General features: G+C 40.7%; 1 protein-coding gene across 12 annotated transcripts; it reads left to right on the top strand.

Moving 5' to 3' along the window:
- Nucleotides 1-553: 553 nt before the first annotated feature.
- LOC110488488 (pre-B-cell leukemia transcription factor-interacting protein 1) lies at nt 554-21,694 on the top strand. 12 transcript variants are annotated; one of them, XM_090228270.1, is made up of 14 exons: nt 760-857; nt 2,922-2,972; nt 3,318-3,430; nt 5,283-5,446; nt 5,646-5,744; nt 5,910-5,960; nt 11,388-11,469; nt 11,618-11,691; nt 11,876-12,488; nt 13,214-13,423; nt 14,411-14,448; nt 15,346-15,438; nt 16,758-16,938; nt 18,060-21,694. In XM_090228270.1, the coding sequence occupies exons 6-14, from the start codon at nt 5,934-5,936 to the stop codon at nt 19,163-19,165; spliced, it is 2,424 nt and encodes an 807-aa protein (XP_090084396.1). In that variant the 5' UTR covers nt 760-857; nt 2,922-2,972; nt 3,318-3,430; nt 5,283-5,446; nt 5,646-5,744; nt 5,910-5,933; the 3' UTR covers nt 19,166-21,694. The 12 variants fall into 12 exon arrangements, with proteins under 12 accessions (XP_036826563.1, XP_090084399.1, XP_036826561.1 ...); XM_090228269.1 differs by lacking the exon at nt 2,922-2,972 and having other exon boundaries at nt 710-857; XM_090228268.1 differs by lacking the exon at nt 2,922-2,972 and having other exon boundaries at nt 763-857; nt 11,618-11,700.

A 21,694-nucleotide genomic window follows, 5' to 3' on the forward strand; every position in this document is an offset into this window, starting at 1 on the left:
GCTCCCTTCCAAGAAATATCAAGGGTCTGATTCTGGTGACATGATGATGCTTGACTGCCATTTGACAAATACAAATATTCTCCCTCTTATTCATAATAATCTCATTATGTAGACAGGCCTACGCAAAGCCTTGCCGCACTGTATCTGCCAGCTGTTGGCTAGAGCACACGTGCCAAGACGAGTAGGCACATTTGCTATTTAACGCAACAGTTTTCGTGACAAAACTATCCGTAGAGTTAAAAATGTGATGGAAACACATTGAACTTTAGATTTTTATTCGGTATGTGAATTTAAGCAGGTCAAATGTAGTTTGGGGTGAGATTTCATGGTTACAATAAATGACAATAGGCCTCCAGGTGTCCGACAGAGACAAAACTGTAGTTTATTTTAGAATCTGACGAAAGTAGGGGTTGCAATAATGAAACAGATGGGCAATCTCATGCAACAGGGTTGAAGTGGGATAGCCAGGCTGGAAGTTCCGACAAAATATAGCTCACTGCAAACACGTCAATGTAAGGCTGGTTGAAGTTGCCTCCCCTCCCGTATATAATGTGCACATGCAAGCATCTTATCATCCGTGAAGGAAGGGTCTGTATCCATTACCTACCACTTTCACCTGCGCGCGTCAATCAAGCCGTTTTCCTGACACAACACTTCACCCTGGTTGGCTGTTCTGTTTGAGGGAGGTGACGCAAACGGCCATATTGACATCCCATTGGAAAAGACAGTGTGAGGCATTGGAGTGACGCAGCTTGGAATTCCCACATTTTCCGACGTTCACGACAGGAAAGCTGTCTGTAAAACAATACCAGGACATATTCGAGCTAAAACGGTGAAATTGAATTGAAGTCCGCAGGGTAAGAACATGTCTAATATTACCTTTGGAAAATGTATTTTGTGTGGTCAACGCTATTGGAAGCGGAAGAGAGAGGGGTTAACTGTGGGAGTGATTGCGTTCTGCCTTTGTTTACCATGGTAAGCTGATCAAAATATGCTGCATGTGTCTACAAACATGTATTTCCTTTGAGTTTGGTGTCATGACTTCTCTTATTTCACCGCTCGCTGGAGCAAACGGGGACCATTCACACCGCTGAAATGTAAGCCTCTGGCTAAAAAGAGAACACGTCGTCCTGGTTTTGTCGAAGACTAATCCAAAGCTCAGGTTTTGTTTAGCTACCAAGCTAACAACTAGCCTCCATCCTAAATTCCAACTGGATCGGACTTTTTGCTCATATCTGAACGGCACAGATACGATAGATGCCATTTAGGCTACAGCGTGAGGCCCTAATCAAGCAAGAATGAGATTCGTTTATTAGGAGCCTCATTAGCTACTGCACATGCAGCGGCTACTCTACCTGGGGTCCGCATAAAAAGTACAAATATTTATGTTAACTGACTTGCCTAGTTTAAAAGGTTAACACATTATTATTTACAATGACAGCCTAGGAACAGTTGATTAACTGCTTGTTCAGTGGCAGAATAACAGATTTTTACCTTGTCAGCTCAGGGATTCGATCTCGCAACCTTTCGGTTACTGGCCCAATGTGTATGTAAAATTAAGAGACCACTGCAAAACTCAGTTTTACCAATTTTTAGGTATGTGTTTGGGTAACATGAGCATTTTGGCTTTATTCTATAAACTGACAACATCCCCCCCAAATATTGTCATTTAGAGCATTTATTTGCAGAAAATGACAACTGGTCAAAATAACAAAAGATGCCATTTTGCCAGACCTCGAATAACGTAAAAAAAACAACAGAAAAACGTTTTCAATGGGTATCAGGTCTGGGGATTGGGCTGTCCATGACAGGGTCTTGATCTGGTCTTGATCCAAATTTCACAGTGGGTGTGAGACACTGGCTTGTAGGCCTCTCCAGGTCTCGCACCCACGGTGAAATTTTGTGGAGGATTGGAGATGATCTGGGGGTGCTTCAGCAAGGCTGGAATCTTTGACGGACGCATGATTCAAGCCATCTACAAGGTTGTCCTGGAAGAACTTGCTTCCTTTCGGCTCTGGCAATGTTCCCCAACTCTGATAATTGGTTTTTCCAGCAGGACAATGCTCCATGCCACACAGTCAGGGCAATCAAAGTGTAGATGGAGGATCACCAGATCAAGACCCTGTCATGGCCAGCCCAAACTCCAGACCTGAAATCATTGAAAACCTCTGGAATGTGATCAAGAGGAAGATGGATGGTCACAAGCCATCAAACAAAGCTGAGCTGCTTGAACTTTTGTGCCAGCAATGGCATAAAGTCACCCAACATCACCAGTCTTTCACATTGGAGAGCATGCCAAGACACATGAAAGCTGTGATTTGAAAATCAGGGTTATTCCACCAAATATTGATTTCTGAACTCTTCCTAAATTAAAACATTTATCGTTTAAAAATGAATAAGAACTTATTTTCTTTGCATTATTTGAGGTCGGACAACACAATCTTTATTTTGACCAATTGTCATTTTCTGCAAAAAAATGTCAGTTTGTAGAATAAAACAAAAATGTTAATTTAGTAAGAGGAACTGGTGTGTGTGTAAAAATACTGTTTGCACACTTCATATGTACATTTAAATACAATGCAGTTTAAATTGGATCATTAGCAATAGGAGAGGCGCTGTGATACGATATGTTTTTAAAGCTAAACTTGCTTTTTGCCTGAGCAACCTCGTGCCAGACCATTCTGATGACATGGCTCTACACATAACTAAGCGATGCATTAAATCTGTTTTTGGCATGGGTACTGTAAAGAAACCCATAGTGGCGTGTCTGAAGTATATGCAAATAGATTATACACGTGAGAATACAAAAAAAGGATCCGTCTGTTTTTAAAATGGCCACTCCCTCTATCGCGATTCGCTAACTGTTTGCCAATGTTATCAATGTCTCAGGCTACATTTTTGCTATTTCTTACTTTTTGTAGGGCCTATAGGCTTTTGTGTAGGCTATACAATTATTGCAACTGGAGTTTAAGGTAGGCTATGCAGTTTATTTCTGATGGTTTTCTTAATGTTAAATTCTTCACTGTAGCCCAACAATTGACAATTTGGTGTAATTCAATTTCTGATGTTGGTTTGAAAAAAAAAAAAAAAAAAACTTTTCCAATACCGTGGTAATATACTGTCGTGATATTTCTTGATTCTTTAGGCCTAAATGAATAGTTTGTTCAATTGCATAATGGAAACACTGCAAGTAGGCCACAGTTCTAGTGGCCTATATGTAGAAACTGCAGACATTTTTAAAACCACATAATGAGTTATTATTGGGTGATTCATAATGACATTTGTTACATGAGTCAGTGAATCTCTGTCCTCTGCAGAATAAGTTGTAGTTGCTGTGCTGAGCGTCAAGGGGGCAATGTCTGACAGCAGCAGCACAGGCAGCAGCCGCAGTGGATCCTCAACCAACAGTTGGACCATGCTGTCCCCAGAGGTAAGATATACACCAGGGTTTCCCAACTGGTGGCCCGCGGGCCAAATTGTTTTATTTGCCCCCCCAAAATACAAATAATACTTTTGTTTCATAGTAGGACATAAGACTGCAATAACACCAGGAAATCAGCGCCAAGTGATTTTCATTTAAGAAATCTGTTCAAGTATTCCCACGCATAAGTGATTGTATACAAATAAGAAAGGTTTGAAATGATTGTTTTATGCAAACATTATACTGTATCTGTTTGGCCTTCTTGCAGTCAATTTGCAGTCTACAAATTATTTGTAATTGTGTTCCGGCCCCCTGACCATCCACTCACAAGAATAAATCGGCCCGCGGCTGAATCTAGTTGATCCCTGATATACACCCCCTACCAACCTATGGTGTGCCAGCCAGACCTGGGTTTCAAATACTTAAATCTATTAAATACTTTGCCTGTTTGAGCTTGCCTTATAAATCAATAGTAAAGTCCCCAAACTGCAAACCCCACCTGACATTCCATGCCAGGTCTAGCTAAAATCTCTAGCCCTATGACCAATTAAACCTGCCCAAAAGGCCTGAAAACTAGGACATTTCTTTACACTGAGAGAGAGGTGTTGCAGCATTTATCCAATAAACCCTTTTTACATAGCATTATCAAGCCAATTAGGAAAGAATATCAACGGAACTTGTAAGGACTTCAGAAGCCAATTTTGGTGTATAATTTGAAATAAATCCCTTTTCTGCATGTGCATTTGGAAAGTATTCAGACCCCCTTCACTTTCACATGTTACTTTACAGCCTTATTCCAAAATTGACTTAAATCTGGGTTGTCTCAATCTACATGCATTACCCCATTATGACACAGTAAAAACAGGTTTAGAAATTTTTACATACATTAAAAATAACACTGAAATATCACAAGTATTCAGACCCTTTACTCAGTACTTTGAAGCACCTTCAGCAGTGATTACAACCCGAGTCTACTTGGGTATGACACTACAAGCCTGGCACACCTGTATTTGGGAGAGTTTCTCCCATTCTTCTCTGCAGATCCTATCAAGCTCTGTCAGGTTGGATGGGAAGGGTTGCTGCACAGCTATTTTCAGGTCTCTCCAGAGAACTTCGATCAGGCTCAGGTTGGGCCACTCCAGGAAGTGAGTGTCCCTAAGACTCTCCTACGTTGTCTTGGCTGTGTGCTTAGGGTAGTTGTCCTGTTGGAAGGTGAACCTTTGCCCCCAGCCTGTCCTGAGCAGGTTTTCATCAAGGATCTCTCTATACTTTGCTCTGTTCATCTTTCCCTCGATACTGACTGGTCTCCCTGTCGCTGAAAAACATCCCCACAGCATGATACTGCCACCACGCTTCACCATAGGGATGGTGCCAGGTTTCTTCCAGATGTGATGCTAAGGAATTCAGGCCAAAGAGTTAAATCAACTGGACTGGAGCCAAGCACCAAACATTTTCCTGCACACTAGCTTGCTACTTTCTGTAGGTCTACACGTTACCGTCCTCTGATGATCCTTCATAATTTAACTTGAATGTTATTTGTGGGAATACGTTCATCTTTGCGGTGCGAAGTTTGTTACAATCTAAGATAATGATCGTTAATGTAATTAACGGTTATTAGAACACCTGTAAAGCAGAGTGATACATGTATAGTTAAAAGTCCGTGTTATACTCTACTCCAATCAAATTACTTGGTCGTATTATAAATACTTGTGAACATTCAGTTATTTACGCTCTTTTCATCGAAAGCAGTGGGACCGTTTTACTTGCTTTTAGTAACGTTCAAGATGCTTTGGCGGTGCATTATCTTCTGCGTTTTTATTACTTTTTAATTGAAACGGAGCCATATCAATATATTGCACAGTCGCAGCCCTGATTTCCAGTTGCTCTATGGTATTGACGGATGCACTGAGGAAAATAGTGTACAATTCCTTCTATCATGTAAAGAGAAGACACCTTCAACACCTACTTGAAGGCACCGGACCAGGTGAACAGCCATCGGAGGAAAGCCAACTACCACCGGAACAAGTAAGTAGCTAGTTATATTTTTTTTAAATCCAGGAGAAAAAAAATCCTATTTGATGAACTATTCGATAATTTCAGCTATAATTGCTAAAGCTGGATTCATGTGAAAAGAATCAATGATAAATGGGTGCAAAACACTTAAAGCTCTTGGTGACACTAAATACAATTTCAAATAATAATCTCTTTGATATGTGGTACACAGGACAACATTCATCCCGATCAGCTTCTAGCTATCTCCAAACACCTGACTTGGATGAAGGGCAAAGGGGCATTGACCAACTTGGAGCTGTCAGTGCAACAAGTAAGTTACTCGGTTGGTGGCAGTCGATTGAAATTGACCATAAAGTACTAATAGCATTCAATCTCTTCTGTCACAAACATTATACTTGTCATGAACTAGTAATGTCCAGCCTGCACATGACATTGAATGTTTAATCCTGACAACTCTATTTTTTGGATCTGACAGCACATGCCACTGCTTTTGTGATAAATGCCAGAGCCAAGCATTGTCTCACAGGTAAGATGTTATTTCTTAACAGAGCATGGCATTTGGTTAGTTGCATTATGCAGAGCATTTTGTAGTGGTTCAGTGATGGTTAAGTTTATTCTTAATGCTAGGTTGTCCGCCTTACAATTGTTGATCTCTTATGTTAATGTCATAAGCAAAATCTGTATACATGGTGTTCCAACCTCCATGATTGATCTTTCTCTCTCACTCAGAAAGGCGTGAATTACATTGTTGCTGGGGTACAGCAGTATCAATCATCACTATTGGACAACCTCAGGAAGCAGGTGGAGGGAGTGCTAAAGTAGAGGTTGACCGATTTAATTAGGGCCGATTAAGTTTTCATAACAATCGGTATTTGAGCTCCGATTTTTAAATGTTTTTATATATATGTATATGTGTGTAAAAAAATGGAACTAGACAAATCCACCACATCTCCCAGCTTGTGAGATTGTGCCCTTGTTAACACACAAGCAGGAAAAACATAGGGAAATGCTTGAACCAATTTATCGTCTACTACCTAACACAGGAGTGACGTTACCACCAGCGATATCGTTCCCTAGTAGCAATGTGGGAACGCAACACCCTGCTACACTTAGCTCCCTGTGGAGTGAAAGTAGTATGGGATTGCGGGTAAGGATGGCAAAGAACTTTACTGTTACCAGGGAATGTATTTCCTTCACACGGTAATTTGGGAAAAGGGGCTGGATGGAACCAAAGCAAAGAAAGTAAATGTTAGTCCTCTACCTTACCTGCCTAGCCACTACTTACCTAACCTTAACGCCACCTGGCGCGCTAACCAAAATACAGATGGTGGTCCGCCCAGGTCTTACCTAATGTGCATAGACAGAGTACACACTACGGGTATATGTATGCCCGCAGGCTTCTTGCCGAAGCACACCCAAGGTGCCCCTTCCCCCCCTGGGAACAAATGAAATAATTACAAACTTTTTAAAGTGAACAATTTCAATAATCACAAACACAGTCCTTTTGGCATACACATACCTCAGTAGGACCGGCTACAAAATCCTTTACAGACCAATAACGAAACACAGGACATACAAAGAAGCGCTCTCCTTCCTATCAAAGGAACACAGGCTTTTATCCAGCTGCAGAAGGAGTTTGTAATTTCCAACAGCTGGATCCCCTAACGAAAGGGTGGGATCAGACCTCCACTCTGCAATGGGGCCAACCAATCAGCTGCTTGGGGGAATCCAGGAAGCCATTTCCTGAAATACATACATGCATACATACTGGGGAACATAACATATACACAACTGATAATTGAGCTAATAGAGATTGTACAGATAGTATTTGCACCTGTTCTTTCCATTGCGACTGTGTCTAGGTTGAAGTTACTCATTGAAAATCATTTGAAGCATTGGAAGAAGCTTTTTCCAGACTGCAATGTTAGACCTAAACAGCATTATGATACATTTGCCACCACAGATAGTCATTGGGTCCAATGGTAAGACGTGTATGCGGTTCGAGTCTAAACATGGTCTCTTTAAACAATGCACCTCCAAGCTCAATTTAAAAAATATTTTCAAGTCTTTGATCAATCAGAACCAAATATATGAAGCTGCCAAAATGTTGACAGTTCAATGCAACCAATTTTTTTTCAAATGAAAGGGAGGTGGGACCTGTATCAAAGGTTGAAGATCTATTAATGTGGAACATTGAGGGACTTCCTAGATTTCAATGAAGTAAACCATGCTGTATCTGTCAAATGGCTTGTAATAAATACATAACTCAGAAGTCCATGATCTTTGCTAAAGTTCTGAATTCCACAATTTGGACTGGTCAAAAACATATTTCTTGTTGATTCTAGGTTTTATTGTTTGGAATATCAACCATTTCAAATGATATGCTTTGATAGAAACATGGCTTGTCAAGTTGAGGTCCCACACCTTGCACAGGCCACTGAGTTAGCGGATGCTGAAAAGCTGGTTGAGTTTACCTCATATTACACAATTAGCAACAAGAGCCAAACTTTATGTACAAGTCAAATACCATCTTGGGGATGTAATAGAATTGTACAACAGTTCAAATGACTCCATGTGTTCCCCAGATATGAAAAGTGTACTGTCTTTGTTCTGTACTGTATTTTGCCTACATGATTGCTGTGCTGTGTGTAAGTTTGACAATAAAACAGTGAATTCTACTTGGTCATTATCTGTTCTTAATATGTGAAGAGATGAAAAAATAAATTCTGACTTTGACAAAGCAGTTTTGTACTTGTCAGTGTTGATCAAACATCTTTATAATTCTGTTTAATTCTAGTTTCGAGCATTAAGTTATTCAGAACCAGTAATACAATCTCAGTAACAAGTTATATCTTATTAAAATAATTAAGGACAAAAAAGCTTGAAACAAGTGAAATGCTCTAACATAATTGCCTGGTAAGAAGATGTATCTTGTCAGACAAAAAATCAAGCATATATTGTCTTGATTTAAGATATTTGATCTTACTTAGGTTTACATTTTTGCGGTGTATACAAACTGTTATAAATGGCTTGTTTGCCGACCCTACAGACCCCGATAGGCCAATATGTAAGCTGAATGATTTAGCAGCTTGCTTAGTTCAAATTGACAGATTCATTTATTCAACATGAATAGCAAGGCGGTTTTGAGGTAAGTGCGTGTCGCCCAGTAACCTTCTCGTATAGGCTACTGAGGATGGTGTAATTTTAATCAAATATAAATAATATGGCTAGGAACTGAATTTGCTTGTCAACAACAGCCAGTGTTTTATCATTAAAAAAAAAGTAACCTAATTTGACTGTTACGTCAATCTAATTGTTTTCTAACAACTGATCGGCAAATGCGATAGAGCTTTGATGACTTCCAATTTAATTAACTAAACATGGCCATCAATAATTACAATAATTTGCGGTGTATACAAACTGTTAGAAATGTTATAGGCTACAGATGCAAATGTACAGTGGTTGCAAAAAAGTAATTAGTCAGCCACCAATTGTGCAAGTTCTCCCACTTAAAAAGATGAGAGAGGCCTGTAATTTTCATCATAGATACACTTCAACTATGACTGACAAAATGAGAAAAAAAATCTAGAAAATCACATTGTAGGATTTTTAATGAATTTATTTGCAAATTATGGTGGGAAATAAGTATTTGGTCAATAACAAAAGTTTCTCTCAATACTTTGTTATATACCCTTTGTTGGCAATGACAGGGGTCAAATGTTTTCTGTAAGTCTTCACACACTGTTGCTGGTATTTTGGCCCATTCCTCCTTGCAGATCTCCTCTAGAGCAGTGATGTTTTGGGGCTGTTGCTGGGAAACACGGACTTTCAACTCCCTCCAAAGATGTTCTATGGGGTTGAGATCTGGAGACTGGCTAGGCCACTCCAGGACCTTGAAATGCTTCTTACGAAGCCACTCCTTCGTTGCCCGGGCAGTGTGTTTGGGATCATTGTCATGCTGAAAGACCCAGCCACGTTTCATCTTCAATGCCCTTGCTGATGGAAGGAGGTTTTCACTCAAAATCTCACGATACATGGCCCCATTCATTCTTTCCTTTACACGGATCAGTCGTCCTGGTCCCTTTGCAGCCCCAACAGCCCCAAAGCATGATGTTTCCACCCCCATGCTTCACAGTAGGTATGGTGTTCTTTGGATGCAACTCAGCATTCTTTGTCCTCCAAACACGACGAGTTGAGTTTATACCAAAATGTTCTATTTTGGTTTGATCTGACCATATGACATTCTCCCAATCTTCTTCTGGATCATTCAAATGCTCTCTAGCAAACTTCAGACGGGCCTGGACATGTACTGGCTTAAGCAGGGGGACACGTCTGGCACTACAGGATTTGAGTCACTGGCGGCGTAATGTGTTACTGATGGTAGGCTTTGTTACTTTGGTCCCAGCTCTCTGCAGGTCATTCACTATGTCCCCCCCGTGTGGTTCTGGGATTTTTGCATTTTGACCCCATGGGGTGAGATCTTGCGTGGAGCCCCAGATCGAGGGAGGTTATCAGTGGTCTTGTATGTCTTCCATTTCCTAATAATTGCTCCCACAGTTGATTTCTTCAAACCAAGCTGCTTACCTATTGCAGATTCAGTCTTCCCAGCCTGGTGCAGGTCTACAATTTTGTTTCTGGTGTCCTTTGACAGCTCTTTGGTCTTGGCCATAGTGGAGATTGGAGTGTGACTGTTTGAGGTTGTGGACAGGTGTCTTTTATACTGATAACAAGTTCAAACAGGTGCCATTAATACAGGTAACGAGTGGAGGACAGAGGAGCCTCTTAAAGAAGAAGTTACAGGTCTGTGAGAGCCAGAAATCTTGCTTGTTTGTAGGTGACCAAATACTTATTTTCCACCATAATTTGCAAATAAATTCATAAAAAATCCTACAATGTGATTTTCTGGATTTTTCTTCTCATTTTGTCTGTCATAGTTGAAGTGTACCTATGATGAACATTACAGGCCTTTCTCATCTTTTTAAGTGGGAGAACTTGCACAATTGGTGGCTGACTAAATACTGTTTTGCCCCACTGTATAATTCTCCACATTTTAATGTCAGTTTTATTGAGGACTTTTTCCTCCCATAACAGAAGCACGCAAGGGAGGTTCATAACTTCCATTTCAAATTTCCAGCCCTCGAGACCCTAGAATTGAATATGGGTTAAACACTTCGCTTGTAACGGTTTATAAGCAAAGTCGACATTGGGATGGAATTTAAACCACCTCCGAGCAAATATATCTAATGCGCCTATAGTTGTTTTCCAGTGCTTTTTCGCTGTTATTTCTTGATGCGCATCTGTTCTAGCTTGTTACTGTTTTATGGAAAAGGGATTGTTAAAAAAGAGGTCTCCATAAGGACAATCTAAATGTCCTACAACTGGTAAAAAGTTGTCACGATTGCACGCGTTCTGCTCTGTCTTCACTCACTCGACTAGTGCACTCGGCTGCCTGCTGCAGCGCTCTCAACACACTCTCAGACACCCCTCCAGCTCTCCCCATCAGGCCCACACAGACACTGCAACAGCCTGCCTGATAGTCAACAGCATCAGGTCACAGTGAAATATATATATTTTTAAAGAGAAATGTCATAGCGGCTGCAGTGCAACTTAGAAGTAGCCCAAAAACCCGCAACCAATACAATTTCACCCACGACATTGTTTTTCAAAGTAGCCCAATTTGTGGAAAACCGTGGCCATGGCAACTCTGCTCCAGGCATACTCGAGCAAATGCTCAGTATTTGAAATTGAGGTCTGGTGCTGACACCTTGCCAAATGTTATGATGAAAGAATAGGCTGATCACCCCAACACAGCATTTGATTATAGATTGGTATTCAATGCTGTGAGTTTTAAATTACATTTCCACTTTACCCACATTCTGTGGCAGTGTGAATGAATGAATGGTGAGGTGAGTAGACAAAGGTTGAGTTGACCGTGAGAACCCTATGCCCTTAGGAAGCTGCTGAGAGCGTGGGTCCAGTGGATGATGGGACTGAGAGTCTTTGTGATGTCCCTAGTCTGTCAGAGGAAGTCACAGGTACCTGATCTCAATCTTACAATGATACGGTTTCCCTATGCTTTCTGTCTGGTGTATTCTGTTGTCCAAATGTATAGATGTTGCATAATGAACTTGTGTGGATGTTGTTCATGTTATGTTATTAATGTTTTGTTGGATGCTGTTCCAGGGGCCACTGTGGAGAATAAGCCAAGTGACACGGAGACTCCAGTACAAACAGTTCTGTCAGAGGAGGGCCAACAGGTCTGTACTGTGAGTCCCTGATGAACACAATGCTTTCTGAGGGTATCGTTCTCACAGCATAATCTTTCATAATACAACGTTCAAAATTGTGTCTTATGCTATATGGCATATGATGTCTATGGTTATAACTCATTATTACCAATTACTATAAAGGTTTGTGCTTTTATTCTCCTCTGATTCCCAGGTTTGCCAGGAAACAACTCCTGATATCTGCGAGGGCCCTGTCCCCTCCATCCCTACCCTGTTAAGCCCATCCCCATCTAGCCATGCGCCCCTTGACCCTGACCTGGCGAGTCAACCTGAACCCCCCATTATCCATGATATGGTAACCAGCTCCCCCACTGACAATGAGCAACTCGCTGCCATGCCCTTTGTCACTCATGTCGACATGGTTGTGCCACTGAATGTTCCCTTCACAGAACCACCCCCCTCAGAGGTTGAGCCTGAGTTAAGCCCTGTCCCTGAGAGCTCCACCCTTGATACCCACACTGTTCCAGGCCCTGTACCTGAGAGTCTTGCCCTAGAAACTAGTGCCGAATCTGACATAAGCATTCACACAGACTCTCTCACCCCAACGGGCTCCCAATCTGACACCGTCACTGATATTGGCCCCCTCCCAGAGAGCTCTGAGGAGCCTCTAAGCCCTGCCCCAGAACCCCATGCTGTTCCAGAAAGCCCAGACCCTGATGGTCCTCCTCCAGAGACCATTGGTTCAGAGGAGGCAGCAGAAGATCCAGCAGTGGAAAAGGAGGAGACTGAATTGCCTGAAAAAGTGACTGATATACCAAAGGAAGACGGTATGGATTTGTACACTAGGTTGGAAATCAGTAAACATTTTCTGAGATAGGGCATACAATTAACCCCAGAACAACATGGTTTCTCATCCTACAAGTACCTGATAAAGAATGTTGTCTGGTGTCCCCTTTAGTCTACGCATCAGATTCACCTACTGGGTTGTAATCAAAATAAATAAATACCATTGTACAAAATAATAATTTGATTGACTGTAGTTGTCTTAAGAATATTTAGTTTATATTGAATATTTGTATATTTTTAAGTACATAACATGGACCCACGAATGTGTTCTTTATTATTCTACAAAGGTCTACTGCAACACATTTTATTTGTACATTTGATGAGTAATAGAATCCAATCCAGTTAAAATTTTGCCATAAACACCAATGGTTGATAAATAATGCAAAACAGAAATGTGAAAGAAAATCAACATCAGAATCAGATGAAGACCCCACATTGTCATCGCCATAGTCGATTTCAGGATCAGTATCCGGTCCTCCATCCGACTCCGGCTCATCCAAATTAAAAAAACACATGGGTGTTAACACACCCCGACTCATTGAACAGTTACAAAAACAACATTTGCGCTAGAATTACACACAAGATATATCTACATTCAGAGCATTCTAACACTTTTGTATAAAATGTTCAATAGCTTTAGTGCATGATTTTATTTAATTTAGCTTATCATCGATCTTTCTGTTATTCTTGTCTGTTCCTCTGCTAGAATCTCCCAGTAGCTTTGACTTTGGAAGAGCTGACACGAGTTCTGAGGAAGGAGTTGCTCTGAGGAGGAGATATGTAGCACCAGAAATGACATCGGAAGATGAAGAGGTGGAGTTCAAAATGGCAGAGAGGAAAGAGAAGGGCTTCTCTATGAACACATGCATTGTGTGTGCCCTTGTCCTGCTCTGTCTAGGGTCCCTCTTCCTCTCTGGTGAGTTCAACCTAAACCAGATTTTGCTAGTGTAATCTTTTTCCAATTTTTTTCTTATGGAATGGAAATTTTTTAATACACACACACACACAGACTGAACAATGCGTCAATTTCATTCTTATGATAAAATCTATGACTTAATGCATTCGGAAGTATTCAGACCCCTTGACTTTTTCCACATTTTGTTACAGCCTTATTCTAAAACTGATTCAATATTTTTTTTTCTTATCAGTCTACACATCAATACCCTATAATGACAAGTGAAAACAGGTTTTTAGGAATGTTTGTAAATGTATTAAATATTAAAAACAAATACCTTATTTACACAAGTATTCAGATCCTTTGCTATGAGACTTGTAATCGAGTTCAGGTGCATCCTGTTTCCATTGATCATCCTTGAGATGTTTCTACAACTTGATTGGTGTCCATCTGTGGTCAATTCAATTTATTGGACATGTTTGGAAAGGCACACCTGTCTATGTAAGGACCCACAGTTGACAGTGCAAGTCAGAGCAAAAACCAAGCCATGAGGTCGAAGGAATTGTCTGTAGAGCTCCGAGACGACAGGATTGTGTCGAGTCATAGATCTGGGGAAGGGTACCAAAAGCTTTCTTCAGCATTGAAGGTCCCCAAGAACACAGTGGCCCACATCATTCTTAAATGGAAGAAGTTTGAAACCACCAAGACTCTTCCTAGAGCTGGCCGCCCGGCCAAACTGAGCAATTGAGGGAGAACGGCCTTGGTCAGGGATGTGACCAAGAACCCGAAGGTCACTCTGAAAGCGCTCCAGAGTTCCTCTATGGAGATGGAAGAACCTTTCAAATAGTCAGAGATTGTGCCAATGACCAAATAACTTCCCAACAATGTTATGCTCTGGTAGAGTAGTTAAAAATGGGCTTTTAGATGATCAAATATATGCAGGTGTGTTGATATACGTTACATAAGTTTGGAAAATGTGGTTTGATGTACTGTTTTCTTTTTTGACAGATGACTCGGATGAGCTGAGTGGGAAAGAACAAAACCAGGTCTGTTGCTCTATTCTACCTTCTCGGTCATCGTCACTTTCAACGATGTTGTATTGGGATGGAAGTTAAAGGAACTGGACAAACTTAGAGATAAGAATGTGTAATGGAATTATATAAAAAGGGGCATGCCCCGGGATGCTGCCTAGAAGGCCAGCATCCCGGAGTCGCCTCTTCACTGTTGACATTGAGACTGGTGTTTTGCGGGTACTATTTAATGAAGCTGCCAGTTGAGGACTTGTGAGGCGTCTGTTTCTCAAACTAGACACTTACATGTTCTTGTCCTCTTGCTCAGTTGTGCCCCGGGACCTCCCACTCTTTCTGTTCTGGCTAGAGCCAGTTTGCGCTGTTCTGTGAAGGGAGTAGTACACAGTGTTGTACGAGATCTTCAGTTTCTTGGCAATTTCTTGCATGGAGTAGCCTTCATTTCTCAGAACAAGAATTTTGAGCCTGTAATCGGACCCACAAATGCTGATGCTCCAGATACTCAACTAGCCTAAAGAAGGCGAGTTTTATTGCTTCTTTAATCAGGACAACAGTGTTCAGCTGTGCTAACATAATTGCAAAATTGTTTTCTAATGATCAATTAGCCTTTTTAAAATTATTAACTTGGATTAGCTAATGCAACGTGCCACTGGAACACAGGAGTGACGGTTGCTGATAATGGGCCTCTGTACGCCTATGTAGATATTCCATTTAAAATCAGCCGTTTCCAGCTACAATAGTAATTTACAACATCAACAATGTCTACACTGTATTTCTGATCAATTTGTTATTTTAATTGACAAAAAATGTGCTTTTCATTTAAAAACAAGGACATTTCTAAGTGACCCTAAACTTTTGAATGGTAGTGTATATAATGTTGTGTTGATTGTCTGTGATTTGTATTCTGCTGGACAGGACTGGCTAAACGATCCTCAGGAGATGAAGGAGCTTTTGGATAAACTGGCACAAGAAAATCTGCAGATCTCCCAGTTAGAAACACAACTCCAGGTCAGCCCATGAACCATGTAATTTTTTCGGAATGGCTGTGGATCCGACCTTTTCAGGATCTCCAGTCCGCTGGACTAGAAGATCCGGAGCTTCCGACGCTTCTGCGCATGTGTATATTCTCTACTTTACGGGCAGAGAACAGGCTACTCGGGCGAATGGTGCTCGTTTTAATAAAATTGGATCAAAGCTGAATTAATGTCTGCAAGATCACGTTCTGATGACAGTATTCCACATAACAGAATAAATCATTACTATTATATTTGTTTCTGTTTTGTAGAATACTGTGATCATTATGTGATCTTGCAGACATTGATTCAGTATTTAATGAGCACCATTCACCTGAGCAGCCTGTTCTCTGCGCGTAGAGAATATACACATGCGCAAAACATGATCCACACATCAAATTGTATTGGTCACATACACATGGTTAGCAGATGTTAATGTGAATGTAGAGAAATGCTTGTCACACGCAGAAGCTTAGGGAAGCTCCGGATCTTTGGACTAAAAGATCCTACCGTGCTAAGAATAAAGCAACGTTTTCCCCTCTCTGTTACAGGCCCATAAAGAGGAACTTGACAAATTACAATTCAATCCATTTCAATCCCACTTCGTAATGCAACATTTTTCAAGTATAAGCTCTGTATCTAGTAATCATCTGCAGACGTCATTGCAGCAGGGAGTTCTGTTTCGTCCTGCAGCGCAGAGGACCTGAGGTGTAACACAACTGTAAATGTGTTAATAATTTGAAAACTGAGATGAGACCAGTTGAGAGCTGACACATGACCATTCAAGATCAGGAATGCAATACAGACCGCAATGCCTTCAGTCTTTTTATATTGGGAATCAACTCTTTAGTCAAGTGCCTCGGCGCCTGTAGGGCCTATACAAAGACTTTGAGGCTCTATGGCTAAGATGTGCTGTACCAACAGGTTGTTTCTCTGATCTGGATGACTAGGTCAGGAGAAAAATAAGAAATGGCAGTGTTAGCTTTTATGATTGCTAATTCTCACTCGCCAAAGGGCAAATCCTGTCTCACCCTTGAATACTGTGACCATTATGTGATCTTGCAGACATTGATTCAGTTTTGATCTAACTTTATGAAACGAGCACCATTCGCCTGAGTAGCCTGTTCTCTGCGCATAAAGTAGAGAATATACACATGCGCCGGAGCTTCGTAAAGCTCAGGATCTTTGGACTAAAACATCCTGAAAAAGTCTGATCCACAGTCTAATTATTTTACATTTAAATATTTTTAGAGTCTTTATTATTATGTCCTACCTTCCTAGAAATAAAGCAACATTTTCCCCTCTCTGTTACAGGCCCATAAAGAGGAACTTGACTCCGTCCTAAATGCAGGATCCGCAAAGGGTAATGAAAACGGAAAAGGAGATCTGGAGCAAGAAAATGATATGAAAGAAGAGCTGTCATCCCTGCCTGGCCTGAAGGAGGAGCTGGAGTCGCTGAGGGCCAGAGTGACCGAACTGTCCCAAATCACAGAAGGTACAGTATTTTCATTTCTCTGTGAACACATTGTTATTCATTAGTCTTTCTTCCATTGATAATATCCATAATTTGTTTGATCATCTATAAATATGTCAGTATTTTGGTTAATTCGAGTAAGGCAGTTCATTCAGGAAGTAAATGGACATTCCAGTGACTTCTAAATAAACTGAAAACTAGAAGCAATTTATTTCAAAAGTTTAAAATGTTTTATGTTAAATAACTGCCTTCAATTTGAATTTACCCCAACCCTGATCAAAGTGAACTGTTTGGTTCAGTGGAGGTTTAATTACTGTTGTGAATCTCTTCTTTAACATGCATGGAACATAATTCTCTGGTATGGTAACTGAATGCTATAGATGTAACTAATTCACTTTTGTACACTGCGCTGTTCTGTACATTTTACCTTTATTTTAGCGCCCCAAAAAACGTAATACTTCCAGGTCAACTGTAATATGAATACCATTGTAAAGCACAATTTATCCCCTTTCCGGGTGGGGAAGCGAAAGCTACTGCGTCATAGTGAAAGGGGGGGAGATATGTCGTGTGGGGAACCAGCTTTTTTCACAAGATTTGTCCAACTTATCACCTCTAAAATGTAAATAAAACACTATATAAAGAGTTTATATAATGTCTCATTACATACATATGGCGGCGCTAAATTTATCTTCACAATTAAACTGGGTGTCATGGTTTTTGAGTCATGAAGGTTCATCAAAATTAACAATTGATTGAATTAACTATTGATGAATTCACAAGTAAATAACTTTACACTCACCATTGATCATTTCTTGTTTTTAATCTGCGAGAGAAGCGCTACACCTGGTGGAGAGAGGCTGTATGACACAGAATGAGTTGCATTATGCTGCTGTACGTTACATCGTGACACATCACACTTTAACGTACAGCATCAGAGGGGTCAGTTAGTATTGGTCCATTACCATGTCAATCAATGCTGAATCCAAACTTAGTTCACACACTGGATTTTGATGCCAACATTCGCTACAGTCCCATTAGTTTTCATTGCAGTCTTTTTTGAATGCCGTGATTGCCCTCATATGTACGGAACGGAGTTAGCTACCGGTAACTCACTGATTTTTGTTCTGATATGTCTACCTCAGCCAACAAGGAAACACCCCCACCTCCCTCAAGCTCAACTCCACCCCCTACTGGTCAACCTGGGATTAGCAACCAGAGTAGCACCACAGCAGGGCCCGAAAAGAGGAGGGTTCCGAGAGAGGGGGCCAGGGTGAAGGAAGAGCTTCAGAGGCAGAAGGTGCTGTTGGAGGAAAGCAGGAAGAGACTGGAGGGGATGAAGAAGGATGGTGGGTATAAGAAGGATGGTGGGTACCAGAAGACGGTGAGGGAGAGCCTGGCTGAGATCCAGAAGAGGCTCAGTGAGCAGGTGGAGAAGATGGGGAACAGGATTGAGGGCAAGAAGAAGCCAAGGGAGAGCGGGAACAAGAGGGACGGGAGGAAAGCCAAGGACAACAGCAAAGACCACTGGAAAAAGGAGAAGAAGGAGTGGAAGGGAGAGAAAGACTGGAAACACTGCAAAGACAAGAATGCGTGCGGATGGAAAGAGATAGACAAGAGGAAGGACAGGGACTGGAAGGCAAACAAACAAAACTCTCATAAAGAGGCCTGGAGGAAATCCCAGGATGAGTGGGAGAGAAAGAAGAATGAGCGCAGGATGGACAGGGATAAAAGAAAGCAGGAGAGGCCCTGGCAGTCCAGGAAAGACTACAAGAAAGAGTCCAATCATCACCATCAACAAGACTCCAACCATCAGCAGCAACATCACCACCACCACCAGACCCACCAGTATGACCACACCAGCTTCTGGAAGCACCAGGAGGAGAAACTTGGAAGCAACGTTCGCCCCCTGGCGGGCTGTAGCGGTGTTGAGGACTGCGCTAGCCAGGAAGGGCTCTTTCCTGTGGAACTGTCTGAATTCGAGGAGTTATTAGACGGCTACCTGAGCAAGCTGGAGAGGGCTACGCCGGACAGCAAAGCCGAGATTCAGAAGTTGGTCGGCATGTTTTTTCAAGACGGTGTGTTCGTCCATGACAAAGTTCTCTTCAGTGACTTCGCTGAAGATGTGGCGGACATTTTAGAGGACATGGCAGACATCTTGGAGGTTGATGGGCAGGATGATGAAGCCCTGGAGGAGGCGATGGAGGAGTTTGAGCGAGAAGCTTTGTGGAAGTTTGCAGCCACTGCATAGATAGAAATAAACCATAAAAATGGAACACCAAGATACAGCAATGGTATTACATGGTGGTTAACAGCAGGTGTTGTTGCCTTTGAAGGGATTCCTGCATGAGAAGGAGTGATCTTGCATCTCGTAAACATGTCCCTAGCTCTGCATCTAATTAGCTGAAGTCATTCTTGTCTGTTGGGAATCAGTTGTTACCTACCTGTGTCATGACTTCAATGTCAAGGCCTACATATTGACAGTTGTGTGGAGTTGATTTACCTATAGTGTTTGGCACTTATAAAATTGAATGTCACAATTCAAGATCAAAACATAATCAGATACACAGCAATGTGAACTCTTTGCTCCCACAACTGAATCCTGATCAGTCACTTCTCCGTTGTTATGGTTAGGATCAGATCTAGTTGAACCGGTTTTGTCGGCTCTGCAAACATACAGTGCTGTGTAGGCGCTTGGCCCTTAGTGCTCGGTTTCTGGTTTTCACTAATTGTCTTACCCTTTTGAGTATAACTGTCAGTGAAAGCAGAACATTCTGGAACAATTTAAAGTTTTAATGTCACATGCACAAGTACAGTGAAATGCCTTTCTTGCAAACTCAATACCCCACAATGCAATAATCAATAACAATGTATTATTAGAAAAAAACAATAATAGGAAATATGAAGTACACAATTAAGCAAGCATACTATATACAGGAAATATTTTAAAGTCAGATCCAATACCATATTTTACATGTGCAGGTATACTGGAGGAATGGAGGTAGACCAGTATAGTGGTAAGGGGACTAGACATCAGGATATAAGAAACAGATTAGCATCAGCTTGTGTGGGTGTGTGGGTGTGCGGGTGTGTAGAGTCAGTAGAAATGTATTTGTGAGTGAGCAAATCATGGAGTGAGTGTTTGCGTGTGTGTGTAGGGCCCTGTGAATGTGCATAGAGACAGTGCAAATATTGAAATAAAAGGTCAATATAGATACAAGGTAAACTCAGATACTACATGTAGCTATTTATCAGTCGTATTGCTTGGGGATAGAAGCTGTTCAATGAGCCCACTGATGTCAGACTTAATGCACCGGTACTATCTGAACAGACAGGACGGCGGCCCAGCGCTACTGCCTCAATCTTTTTGACACAAGCAGTAGTTCTTACTTCTTATTAACGCTGAGACCATGATTGTGCTGTCCTAATGTAGCATGAATCGATTCTAATATATTTCAGTGTACTATGTGGTGCTGAGTTAGCCATGCATGGACTTATACAGTAGATGGAGTTCAAAACCATATTGGCAATTTGACATATCTGAACTATTGTTTTTGACACGTTTTGATCATTTGGATTTTCAATGAGCACTGTTATCGGTTGCATTTTCCTCTTTAAAGTTATTTTGGTTACTGTGATGTAACCTGGAAAATACCCAATAACACGATTGTTGGATGTGTCTATATAAGAAAGTGGTGTTTAACTGGTGTTTTATCAAGCAATGCCATTTACATAGAGTTTATGCCAGATTTGAAAGTCAAATTAAGTACATGGTTAGGATATTAGTACATATTACAAGTCATGGGTTGGTACTTTACAAGATAGTTGAATCTGTACACATTTCAGGAGGACTGTTTCCCTTGTTTTTATGTTCATCTGTTGTAACAATCACTATCAATTACATTAGGTGTGAAGTGTTTTGTTATCCTGATATTTAATTCAGGTTTTCATAGCTTATTTGTGTTTTAAAGAAACATAAAACTCATCCCTAATTTTGCTTGTCCTGGCCTCAACTCATTTATGGTTTTAACATAAAACCAACTCTAGCTGTTCAAATGTGTGTTTGTCCCAGACAGTATATATTGTGAAAGAAATTGCTTAAAAGTCTCTACCATTTTCTTTAGTGAAGATTTTGTTTCTGCCAGCAATTTGCCTTTTATAAATCCATTTTCACACTTGGTTTCAGTGTTTGACAGGCAACTAAATTGGTTTGATTCTGTAAGCTTAAGAATTCATGCTATTTTTAAACTTGGTCTGGTTATTTTATGGTATTTTATGAAGAGAGAAAATGTAGGTTACTCCATTTGGGAATTGAATTAAATATAGTATGTCATCTTTGTTTTTGGTTGAATTTAAAACCTGTAAATGTTAATTAATTGTTAAAGCTTTTTGACCAAAGAAGTCTAGCTGATGTGGATAAAGACTTAAAAAAGCAACTTGAGAGATTATAAACAAACTGCATAAGCTGAGGAAATTAAGTTTAACTCCCCAAATGCACACATTAAAATGTTCAGAGTATATTAAAAAAAAAAAAAAAAGTTTTTTGTTGGTATTCATTCAAGTGGAAGATATATATTGTTTTATCAAAATGTTATTTTACAATGGCCATATAATTTAGGAGTCAGGACATATCCCAGTTTAGCATTTAATTGATACATGTAAAGAAAGTCCTGAATCCTGTGACAATTTTGAGTTAAGCTGAATGAGTCGTCTCCGCAGCCATTTCTCCTTTATAGTGGGTTTGTGTTGGACTTTCAATAAAAAAAAATCTGAATCTTGA

This window comes from Oncorhynchus mykiss, chromosome 30, assembly GCF_057628025.1.
Source record: "Oncorhynchus mykiss isolate SJ-2025 chromosome 30, ASM5762802v1, whole genome shotgun sequence".
Classification (NCBI taxonomy): domain Eukaryota; kingdom Metazoa; phylum Chordata; class Actinopteri; order Salmoniformes; family Salmonidae; genus Oncorhynchus; species Oncorhynchus mykiss.